The sequence below is a fragment of the Carassius carassius genome, chromosome 45, assembly GCF_963082965.1.
Source record: "Carassius carassius chromosome 45, fCarCar2.1, whole genome shotgun sequence".
NCBI classification, from domain to species: Eukaryota; Metazoa; Chordata; class Actinopteri; order Cypriniformes; family Cyprinidae; genus Carassius; species Carassius carassius.
Genome location: NC_081799.1, coordinates 20,752,541 through 20,765,098, shown reverse-complemented (window position 1 = coordinate 20,765,098; position 12,558 = coordinate 20,752,541). Strand labels below are relative to the sequence as shown.

The 12,558-nt window shown below is 37.0% G+C and overlaps 1 protein-coding gene across 6 annotated transcripts in view; it reads right to left on the bottom strand.

The window, feature by feature from the left end:
* The window catches only part of gramd1ba (GRAM domain containing 1Ba), a 38,514-nt gene that overhangs the window by 13,156 nt on the left and 12,800 nt on the right, over nt 1–12,558 (bottom strand). The window contains exon 1 of one of the 6 annotated variants that reach the window (XM_059538944.1): nt 9,991–10,243. The exons of 4 other annotated variants lie outside the window; for them this stretch is intronic. In XM_059538944.1, coding sequence (XP_059394927.1) covers nt 9,991–10,013 — 23 coding nt within the window. In that variant the 5' untranslated portion in view covers nt 10,014–10,243. Of the gene's footprint in view, nt 1–3,985; nt 4,187–9,990; nt 10,244–12,558 lie in introns of those variants that run through there. One more of the 6 variants, XM_059538945.1, reaches the window with a different exon arrangement.

Sequence of the window (12,558 nt, the reverse complement as noted above, 5' to 3'; positions counted from 1 at the left end):
TTTTAGTTGTGTTTTGGGTTTTATTTGTGCGCACCAGTCGTCCGTGAGGGGCTGGTGCGCTGTTTTGTGTTTATTTTGTTATTAAAGTTTCATTTTGATTGTCCGCCGGTTCCCGCCTCCTTCTTCCGGATGAATATGAAAGGTTGTATTCATTACAACACGGAACTAAACATATGATAATCTTTCTGAAGCACAAAACTGAGAAACTGAGTTTTCATGAACGGAGTCACTGCGCATGTTCATTTTGTTATTGCCTCTTTTATTTCTTCAAAGGGGTTTTCGGAGAAACATTTCATGCAAAATTGATACTTAAAATAAAGCATAACTGAGAACTCCATTAATTCTTAGGCTAATGAAGAGCAACCTCCAGACAATAAAGTTATATTCTGGGAAAAACCATCACTCACTAGCTGACCTCAAACACACAGAATCTCTTAATCAGACTATTTGCTTACAAAGGTCAAGATGATGTGGAAATGAAAAGCTTTTTTCAGTCAAAAGGGGAAGCACTCCATCTGTGCAGCAATCCTCCATCTTCCTGCTGTCAGCCCTTGATCTGTCCATCAGAAAGGGCTAGGGTTGCCACCCGTCCCTTAAAATACGGAATCGTCCCGTATTTGAGAATAAAATAGCGCGTCCCGTTTTGAATCAATACGGGACAGGGTTTGTCTGTCTTCAATGCAGCATCTCATGCAGATCATCCAACCGGCATTCTGTGAAGACTCGTCCTATTCTGCACCTGATTGGGTAATATTCGCTGCTATCGTTGGATTGATTGGTTTGTTTCAGGTTCAAGGCCAATCAGAGTCAGAGGAGGGTGGGTCCCTTGGCAGAGAGTCGATTTGAAAGAATGGCGGAGGCTGCTCCAGATACCCCCCACATCCACTCCCACCCCACCCCACGCGTCCAGCGCTGAAACGAAAGCGGATGCAAAAGTATCGACGAGTGCGGGAGGAATCAAATACTTGGCTGGAAAGTGTCAGCGGAAATGAGAATCAAGATCAACAATTTGTCTGCAAGTGTTCTCTGTTCTGCATGGTGGCTTGTCAGATGTGCGACAGCATGCCTCGGGAGAACAACATTCATACACTTTACAATAAGGTTCATTTATTAAACATTAGTTTATTAACTAACATGAACTAACAATGAGTAAGTAATACATTTGTTACAGTATTTATTAATCTTTGTTAATGTTAGTTAATAGAAATAAAGCTGTGCATTGTTTGTTCATGTTAGTTCAGTGCATTAACTAATATTAACAAGATTTTAATAAAGTATTATTAAATGTGGAAATTAACATGAACAAAGATGAACAATTACTGTATAAGTGCAGATCATTATTAGTTAATGTTAATTAATGTAGTTAACTAATGAACCTTATTTTAAAGTGTTACCGATTTGTTTATTACGGTTAAGGTGTACAGTGAGACACATAAGCATTATTTTAATAAGCGATAAGATAGATATATTTAATAATAAAAATATAGTGCCTAAGTGAAGCAAATAAACAACGTAACTAATTTAAATGATTGCATTCTTCAATAGGCTATTGTAGAATTAACAATAGATTATACAAAATAGAGTAACTTACCAATAATAATAATAAAAAATTGTGTGTTTTACATGAATTTAGAAATGTTTATAGATCGGTTATTTATTATGTGGTTTCACTGTTTGGATGGTGTTACTGTCTGCAAACAATGACAAATATTTTATCCAAAATCTGTGTTCACACCACCTTATACAATTACTAAAGTTCATTAGCAATTCATATTTTTATGAAAACATGTTTTAAGTTGTGATTTACCACCACTGGCACATTATCGGACCTGTGGTCATCGTGGCCCAGAGGGGTGTCCCCCCCAGGCGTCCCTTATTTCTCTGTATTGAAGGTGGCAACCCTAGAAAGGGCACCAAGCTCTATCTTAATTACTAATGTTCTGTACCTGAGCTGAGAGCTGCCCGTCTGGAAAAACAAACAGTGTGACAAAAGACAGGTAAAGAGAAAGAGAGAGCGAGAAGATAAAATACAGCAACACATAAAAAACCTCACAATCTCTCTGGGTTCATGATATCCACCTACTGCACTTGTGATTTTGACCATGCAGCAACACTCAAGCACTCTAGTCCACATGTTTAGAAGGTTCTAATGGCGAATAAATCACTGCAGATGAAACCTTCACAGAAACAGTGGGATTAAATTACAGTTGCATAGATGTACATCTGTCATGCTGTCAGGAATCTGTTAGATCAGCTGCTTAAATGTTTTCTTTTACATCATTGCATTCAATTTACAAAGCGAGGATGGGAAGCACAGCTTTGGCAAATTAACTGCTAGGTTGCAGATTTTAAATTCCATAATAAAAATCTAAATAAGTAGTCTAAATACTAAAATAAATCACTTCAGGGTGCCATAGGTGACATAGAGCATCAAAACTTTTTAATGTACAGTCTTAAAACTGTGATATTTAGATAAAAGCAAAACATGTCAAATGTAAAAACATGCCAAACAAGCATGCACAATTAAATATTAAATATCTACTGATAACTTACTGATAAATTAAAAAATACTACACACCAGAATTACTATAGTTACCTAAAACTAAAACCATTAAAAAATGATTTCCTAAAATAAAATAAAAATTAACTATAATAATAAAAATAAAAAAATACAAAAAACATATTTCATCTAGATGACAAGGCCACTTCTCATTTCCATTTAGTTGAACTAAACTAAACTAATTTAAACTAAAAATGAATACACACAGCATAATGAAAACACACCACATAATTAATAGGAATATCATAATTTTATAATCCTGTTTACATTTACAAGAACAACTTTCTTGGTACTCATCTTCATCAATTTTTTTGTAATTGTATTATTATGTATTAAGTATTATTATATTCCTCTCTTACAAATCTGAGCTATGTGTGTACCTTTTTTTTTTTTGGACGGTTCCTTGTTATATCTGTGCTATAATTACAATTCAATAAATAATAATAAAACTATGTAAATAAAAACTCCAAATATTCCAAATATTAATAAAAAAATCTATAATAGTATCTCGATGATACTAAAATAAAGTGTGTGAATAAAAGAAAAACGCTAGTAATTCATTCAAAACGTCTTTTACAAAAGCCTCGTCTATCATGTCCAGCATCTGATGTTAGTGAGTGAGAGCTTGAACACACACATGCCAGAGAGATTCTCTCTTTTAACGCCTATAAAAGTGAGAAAAGGTCTTTGGCAAACACTCTATAGAAAAAAGCTGGTGTTGTGGGCGGCTGTATGGCTCTCCTTACCTCTCACTTGTCACAACGACAGGCCACAGAGGCGTATTCACATGTGTATGTATGTGTGAAGGGTGCAGTTTTCACCCTTCTGCTTAAATGTTGAGACCAATAAACAACAACACACAAGTGTATTCACATGTGTATGTACAGTATGTGTGAAGGGTGCAGTTTTCACCCTTCTGCTTAAATGTTGAGACCAAAAAACAACAACACACAAGGTCTAAGACATTTTCTCAAACCACCAGTCAGAGGATCCGGCTCTCTCACGGTAGCAGCCAAAAGGAAGTGATAAACATCTTTCTCACACTCGTTGAAGGAGTGAAAACACTCCTATGTGATGCAAAAAAGCTTGTTACATGCAGCAAATGCGATGCAATGCCCTGATTAAATGGCGCATGTCAGCTACTCTTCTAAAAGCATCCAGCTCACGGATGCTTTTGCCACTTTGCAATATTTAATAGTGTAATTGATAAAAAGAACTGCTTGGAATTGGATGAAAAATGGCTTTATTTGCTAGTAAAATCAGACAAATTACTCTATTAAATATTGCAAGGTGGCAAAAGCATCTTTGAGAACTAAAATACAGGAAACTGTCGCTCATGGACATGTCAAGTGCAACTACCCACCATGCAAATGCAAAAACAATGACTTTTCATGATTTTCATGCAAAAATCACACACAGACAAACCTGGTGGCCATGGGGAGCTACGCGAAAGCATTGGGCTCGGCTTCATTCATTCAGTGCGGCTGCGGTGTGAGGATGGAGTGATGTGACGAGAGAGGAGGAAAAGAGGAGGCGGAGCTTATCACCTCTGAATCCAGCATCCCTGTTTTTTCGAGCAAACGTTCTAATTTTTCCACTCTTCTGCATGGCTGTTTCCTCTAAGGTCCCATTAGTCGTTCGCTATTATTAAGTCAGGGTCAGCGGGGGCAGGAGGACAGTGAGCTGGTGTGAAAAACGGCTGCTGTGTGGCGCATTGTGGTGGTTGGGGTTGATTTAATATTCATGGGTTTCTTGAATGAAGCCACTTGCGTCAGCAGCCTGAACGTCAACAAGCCAGTCACTGGCTCTCTACCCCTCCCCCTGTCCAATCACACCACTCCAGCTCTCACTCTTACTCGCTCGCTCTCTGTCTGCTCCTGATGCATATGCCAGCAGATTCTGCACACACATATATTCTGGACTGTATAACTTGTATTGTTACCAATATTACTATTGCATATTGCATGATGCCTCAAATCCTTGTTGATGAACAATGTGCTGTTATTTTTCTTAACAATGAGACTCTTGAAGTATTTTTTGGTGGATGATAAAAGAGGTAAAAATATTTATTCCTATGATGACAAAGCTGAATTTTCAGCAGTCATACACTACTCACGTGATCCTTCAAGAAATCTTTATAATATGCTGATTTGTTGTTCAGTTATTACCAAATACAACCAGTGCTCAGTTACTTTAGTGAAACAGTTTTCACTATTTATTATTTTTGGGAAAACTATCATATATATTTTAGGATTCTTTGATGAATAGAAACAGCATTTATTTAAAAATTATATTTTGGAAAAATCACGTGACACTGAAGACTGGAGTAATGATGCTGAAAAATCAGCTTTGCACCACAGGAATAAATTACACATCAACATATATTGAAATAGAAAGCAGTTATTTTAAACTTTCACACTATTTCACAATATGAATATTTTAACTGTATTTTTGATCAAAGAAATTCAGCCTGGGTGAGACTTTAAAAAACATTTTTAAAAAATCTGAATTATTTGACTGTATCGATTGTATATGCATATTAGACCAGAGGCAAGATCAGGTTATGATTGATTATAGATTAGATCAGCAAGGTCTGTTTAAGGTGATAATATTGCATCAGATCATAATTCAATTAGATCACTCAAATCAGATCAGTGTCAGATGAGATCAGAATTAAATCAGATAAGAATTAGATACAAGTTTGAGTAAAATCAGTGCAAAATCAGATCAGGTGTAAACAACTACATTAAATTAGAGTCTAATATCACAGACCTTAAATATGAGTCAAATCAGACTGTAATCGTAATTCATGAATAATCAGATGGTCCGCAATCACAAGATAGCAGAAACAGAGAGACAGGAAAAAGAAAATAAAAATATCAAAGATCAAATCAAACCAAACCAAACCATTAATGTGAATTGTGAATTAAATCAAACTAGTCTGATCTACACTGAATCAGAGATAGACAGCGCATCTCTGATTAAAAATAGACCTGTAATCTGCTCAGTCAGGGCAGTGTAATACATGGCAATGCTTTTCAGCTGAGCTACTGCAACAAATCACTACAGAGAATAAAACACAACTGGAAAAACAGCCATCTTTACTGTAAAAAAAAAAAGCACGAAAAATCCCTGGTTGCCAGTTGGTGGAAAACACAGTGTATTACAGCCATGGAAGCTTTCAATCAAACTTTGGAAGGGGTTGCAGATTCTATCCAGATAAAAAAAAAGTACAAAATGCTTAATTGGCATCTAAAAAGTCCATCTAAAAAGCTCTGGGACTAGAGGAGTATTAAAATGTGGATACATCAACTCATCAACTTCTCTCCTTCAATTGTCAATTACGCTCGTTCTTTCCTGTAGCTTGTCATCAATCCGGCAACCCGCGTGAAAATACACTTTTTACAAGAGTTAACATATATTGGACACAATACAGTCTGATCATCTGTCAACACATAATGTAGCATACCACCATCAGATATATTTTTCATTCCATACTACACACACAGTATTTTTAACAGTATGCAGTCTATACTGTGCAGTATAGCTGAAACTCAAAAGCATTCTTCAGCTGTGACAGACTACACTAGAGAGGGAGCTGGTCATATGACCACATCTGGTTTAGGATGTAAATTATCTTAATACTGTATTCTACTAAACAGATACTATAAATCTGGATTATCAAACAGGATTATTCTTATTTTTTAATCATATAAAAGTAAACAAAATAGCAAGATGAGTAGTAAATCTCTGATGAGTTTTCATGAGGGACTCATAATTGTATATCAACATATATAGTCTCTTGGATTTGACTGCAGTAAACACCCACAGATGGGCACAGAGTGAGCCCCGATCCACTCTGCAGTGCTCAAGAGTCCCACCGGAGGACACAGCAGCACACAGATGCGGAGACTAGGGCTGGGATAAACGATTATTTTTTAAACGATTAATCTAGCGATTATTTTTTTCGATGCATCGATTAATCTAACGATTAATTTTTTCAGACCGATTTGATTTCGATTATCTCCCCATTAATTGACTACTAACAATTTATACATGTTGATTTACATATCTGAATGAAAAAAACATCAATTCCTTAACATTGCAATATATGTTTATTGCTCTTAAAATTACAAAATAAAAGACTGACTAAGAATGCATTACTTTGCACTTGTATAGAGATAGCATTCAATAAAACCTTGAAAACACATAGCTTACTGAAACAAGCTTACTGAACACATAGGGCCTAGCTTACGGAAAAAAGAAGTTCTTCAGATGAAAATAACAACAACTTGATGTCTAGCATTCAATAAAAAAGGTCACCAAAAATACTTGTTTAGAGCAATTGAAAGAATACAGTAACCAATGTAAACTTGAGGGCTTTAAGCTAATAAAGAGAGTGCTTTTCCAAAAAAAAAAAAAATTAACAGTGGGAGCCAGCAGCCTGTCATGGAGAAAAAAAAATCTCCGAATGCTCCACGTGAAACTTTGGCGTTCCGCCCTTTTTCTATCGTGTCTAATGATTTTGGTTAATATACACGAGGGAGGGAGGGAGGGAGAGAGAGAGAGAGAGAGAGAGAGCGCGCAAGACAGCGCTCGTGTAGTTTGAAGACTGTGAGTGCGCGAGCGCGCGTGAAACTTTGGTGTTTCGCCCTTTTTCTATCATGTTTAATAATTTTGATTAATATGCACAAGGGAGAGAGAGAGCAAGAAGCGCTCGTGTTGTTTGAAGACTGTGAGTGCGCGCGCAGCCGGGGATCTCTCTTGTACGCGCCCTGTCAGGCGCAGCAGTCATTCACATCACTCACCGATCAAATAAGGCTTTGACAGCCGCCAAAAAAAAGATCAATGCAGAAAAACCCCTGGATTGGTTATATAACGTTGGACAGAATGTTGATCCGGCCATCGCGTATATTCAGCGCACATAAGGTAAACGTTTTGCAAACGTTTGTTAGGGAAATAAAAACAAGTCGACGAATCGATGCGCATATTTTTTGTGTCGACGTATTTTTTGCGCCGACGTCATCGATGACCTCGACGCGTTGTCCCAGCCCTAGCTGAGACTGTCCACACTGTTACCGCAGAGCGGCTTATGAGCAGAAATCTGAAAATAAACCATCTACAAAAAGTACACAGTTATTCCATGTTTTTTATAACACATAATATGGTAATATCTTGTCTCTTTTGTCGTACTATGGTAATTGTTTTTGCTTATTTAACGAAAGAGCAAGCATAGCTATTGTAATTACATGTGTGTGGCTGTTGGCTTTTGCTACCAGTTATTTTAGCTGTACAAAACAGCTTGTTATCCTGCTTAATATTGCAAACTGGTATTTCTTATCATATTGTTTTAATGTATTGTCAAAATAAATTGTCATAAACACACTGGTTTGTAGCACAACTAGTTTAACTGCTTACTGCACTTGTTATTCTTTAAGTTATTTATTTAAGCCTGAAACACACTGCACTGCAGTCTTACAAGATCATTGCATATCACACTGTCCGACATGGATCAAATAAACTTGGCTGCGATTTATGTGTAGACTATACGATGTTGATAACTATTGACTCGTACAGTCATGCTGTATTTCTGACAATCTCAGAAAATTACCTTAGGCTTTCTTTAGTTGCAAGACCGTGACAACGGCTGCCTTTTAACCTCTCTCACTGTACGACACAGGACCACCGATTAGGAAGCACGATCACAGAAATCACCACAATTGTTTCACAATTCCAGTCTTTCATCTGGGTCAGTCGAAAATCATGCAGTGTGTTTCAGGCTTTACAGTGGCAAATGAATCAGAAGTCTCAAACATTCACAGGTGTACTATTTGATAGCAATCTTTCCTTAGAAAGCCACGTTTCTAGCATTTGTAAAACTGCATTTTTCAATCTCAAAAATATATCTAAATTACGGCCTATGCTCTCTACAAAAAAAACAAAGTTGTTTTTTTTTTCTGTGATTTTTTTTTCTTTTTTCTTATGTGTTTTTGCGAGACACAAGCTCAGATAAGACTCAAGATCTCAACACAAGTTCTTTATAAACAAGTTTTATCAACTGATCTGATCTGATATGGAATAGATCTGCACCATAACATAATTGTCAAACATTTCCATTTAGCATGTTTGTGACTTTAAACGCAGCATTGCAAATGACAAAAATGTGTCCAAGACAGTTCAATGATAAAAAAACCCAGTTCAAATTAAAACTCTTTAATCATGTGACTGCTTCATAATAAAAACATTAAATAAATGCATTTTATGGACGACCGTTTGTGAATGAGAGGAGGTAATTCTGTCTTTGCTACAACAATCTGGCACTTCTAAATCAGCTACTGGATTTATGTTTTGTTATTAGTTTAAGTACTGAATGTTCCAATGTGGAGTTCTGCTGTGTGTGTGTGTGTGTGTGTGTGTGTGTGTGTGTGTGTGTGTGTGTGTGTGTGTGTGTGTGTGTGTGTGTGTGTGTGAGAGAGAGAGAGAGAGAGAGAGAGAGAGAGAGAGAGACAGGGTCACACAGTGGAGTCAGCTGTCTTAACCGTCCGTGGCTTGTGTACTGCCAACACATACGAGCTTCATCACTGTGTCTGTCACGCCACTCTGTTCCCATTTCAGGATTGAACTGATGGTAAAACTAAGAACATTATTAACTGTCTTTACATTTATTTTAAATTAAATTAAATTAAATAAAAAAATAAATGTATGCATTTAGAAGACGCTTTTATCCAAAGCGACTTACATTGCACTCAGGCTAACAATTTTCTACTATCATGTGTTCCCAGGGATTCAAACCTCCAATCTTAGTTGAGCTACAGGAACACATTTTATTTGAAAGAAGAAGCTCGTGATTATGGAAAAGGGCATTATATTTCCGACAATTTTTGGCCTATCACAATGCATTGGGTCAGTTGGCCAATCAGAGCAAACTGCACTTATCAGAAGGAGGGACTTTGTAGAAAACGACACGTATAAGAGACCTGGAGCATAGAGGTCCTACAATAATGTACAGTATTTGAAAAATAATGTGTTTTTTGAACATTAAAGCATGTCAACATATTTTGTTACACCAAATACACAAAATAATGATCTTTAAAAAAAGCATCATATGACTCCTATAACATTAAAGTCAATCATCTCAGCCTCAGCTGTGAGACTGCCAATCGCTCAGAGCTATGGAGAATGAATTCAGTTATCAGACCAAGTCAATGCTGTACTTGGTTGATGTAAACAAGTGGACACTAATACGTCATTGCAGATCTCTGACAGCAACAGATTCAAACCGCATACCGCACAATGCAGGTGTTTAGAATGAGCATGGCGAGCCAAAATCTCTTTCCTGCAACACTGAAATACGACGTACACACAAACAAGCACTGCACAGAGAGGAGAGGCCCTTGACAGACCAGTTGGCATCTGCCCGTCTATCTTACCAGGCAAGCTTGAAGCCTTTCATTAGTGAATTACAGGCTGTCCAGATCCCACTGTGTCATCTTTCCATTTTACGGGCCGCCTTTCCCAAGGCATCCCGAGCAGGATGTTAATCCGGGTGGGTTTGGGTGATCCCAAGCACAGGTGATCAGCCCGACTCAGAATGCTTCATTCTGTATGAAAGTGCCGTGCCAGCCATGCTTCCACATCCTGTGCGTGAAGCACTCGTGTGCACCTCTCTGTAATGCAGCTCAGCCTCTCTCTCTCTCTCTCTCTCTTCCTGCAGATGAGGGCATGAGCAGATCTCTTCTCAATCCGGCGCTCACTGAGCATGCTCAGATCCTTCAGGCCACTCCCCCTTGCTTCCTTCCTGACTCAAAAAGATTCCTGTCCAGTCGCACTGCTTCTCTGTGTGAGGGACTATGAGGCAGTTGACAGCTGGTCCTCTAATCCCTTAATACAGATGGACGGTAAACCTGCGAAAAGAGTGTGTGTTGGTGTGTGTGTGTGTGTTTGAGGATGACAGAAATTTATTGTTTGGTCTCTTGTTCTATTCCAGTTTGAGCTGCTATATGCCACACACACACACACACACACACACATACACTGCTGATATTATGGCACATGTTCAGGCCAGCAGCGCTTTCCTGATCCCATCGACACAGAGGTCACCAAAACATTCACAAGCTGTCTGAACACGTAAACGTCTGTTAAATTTTGATATGCATTTAGGCTGTATTTGCAAGTAATTAGCAATTGAAGTTTTCACTGCATAAGGATGTGGCATTCAGATTTGACTGAGTATAAGACACTGCTGAGTCATTGTCTCCAAATACTCTTAAATACAGTGACAATGATTTTGCAAAGTATGACATGTTCCTAAATCAACATACTTTTTGGTCCTAGAACAGCATTTAAACCAACCAAAAAAAATTTGTACGTTTTTAGGCATGAATAGTATTCAAAATTATAATTTCCATATTATTTTAGTGGTTAGGAAAGTTGTTTCTGTACAAACAAAATGTGTTGCTTGAAGTCTTACTTGACACAATCGCAGTCAAATATGAACAAAAATACAAAATGAGTACTAGGGATGTAATGCTCCTCTCAGCTACCAATGCAATAGATTTCAGGATACTGATTACACAATACGATTTTCTCAACATTTTTTACAAATTGATACAATAAATGAAAGATTTATGACAAATTAAAACTGGAAAGGTGTCCTATTATTTTTGTTTGGACAAAATTTCTTTGTGAAATTAAAATGTATAAAAAAAAAAAAACTAATGACAAACCCCAAATCAAATAAATAACACAAATTAAAGAAATCTCTTCATATAAACAAACTAAGGCTTTGCCTGTGCTCTTTCCCTTTAAAATTAAAGGTAACCACTGTATTTTAATCACAATCCAAACAATGTTTTTAATAACTGAATTGTATAATTTCGAAACTGGGTTTTGTTATTTGTTTAACTATACTACATAAAACATCTGCATGTGGCGCTTATACAACAGCGGCAATATAATGTTTTCTTGATTACCGCTGTAAACAATGCAGCACTGCACTTTAATATGTATTATAAAGAAAATACCATCTAAAACTCTCATGTACATTCACATAAACTCCATACCCAACTGTATCGCAATTTGTTTAAAATTTCAACTGACTTAATTTGTCACATATTTGTATTGATTTTGAACCGGCTAAGGGTGCATTGTTGCATCCCTAGGAGTGTTTAAACTAACAGGCAGTATCAGCATAATCAGAAGTGAATTTCAATGAGAGTTAGTGATTTTAGGCAAGACTAGGGAGAGTAATTGTTGGCAATGTAACAAAATGTATGCAGATACACAGTGATACACCACAGAAACTACCATTGGAAGTGCAGAGAGTAAAGCGTTCGATTGTCACCCAGTAACAAAAAATAGGACTCTGACTTAATCACTGTCAGTGTGAACACACATACACTGAAAAGAAAGGTGTAGAAACAATTTTCATTCAGAAATTGCTAGTACATTTCACAAACGGCAAAGAACTTGCAAGTAACACATTTAATTAAATGTGAAATTCTTAAGCAGAAAGATACACAAGAAAGACATAAAAAGAAAGAGGACACCTCTTACTACTACTTCCAAATACTGTGATACTTCTCAAATGACCAGCACACATGCCCATTTACAGAGATTGCTAAACACATTCAATTTAAACTCTAAAATAGCCAAATAATTCCCATTTTCCAATTATCCAGAAACTGATTCCCTATAACAGTATTAGCCAATCAGAGTGAGTTCATGTCACTGTGGTGCTGAATGGACAGCTCCATCACAGCCCTGAATGGGAACACACTGCATTCTGTCTAAAACACTATTTTATCTGGAAATAAAATGCACGATATAGGTTTGTGAAGACAAAATAAAAAATGGCCAATGTTTCGCTCCACCTTGGGATTTAATCACATAATGTGGCACAACCTATATCCTTTCATAAATCCATATTCTGATTCTTATACAATTTGGACATGATATTACTTGTCCCAAAAGCGGTTGATGTCCAAATAAGGAATATG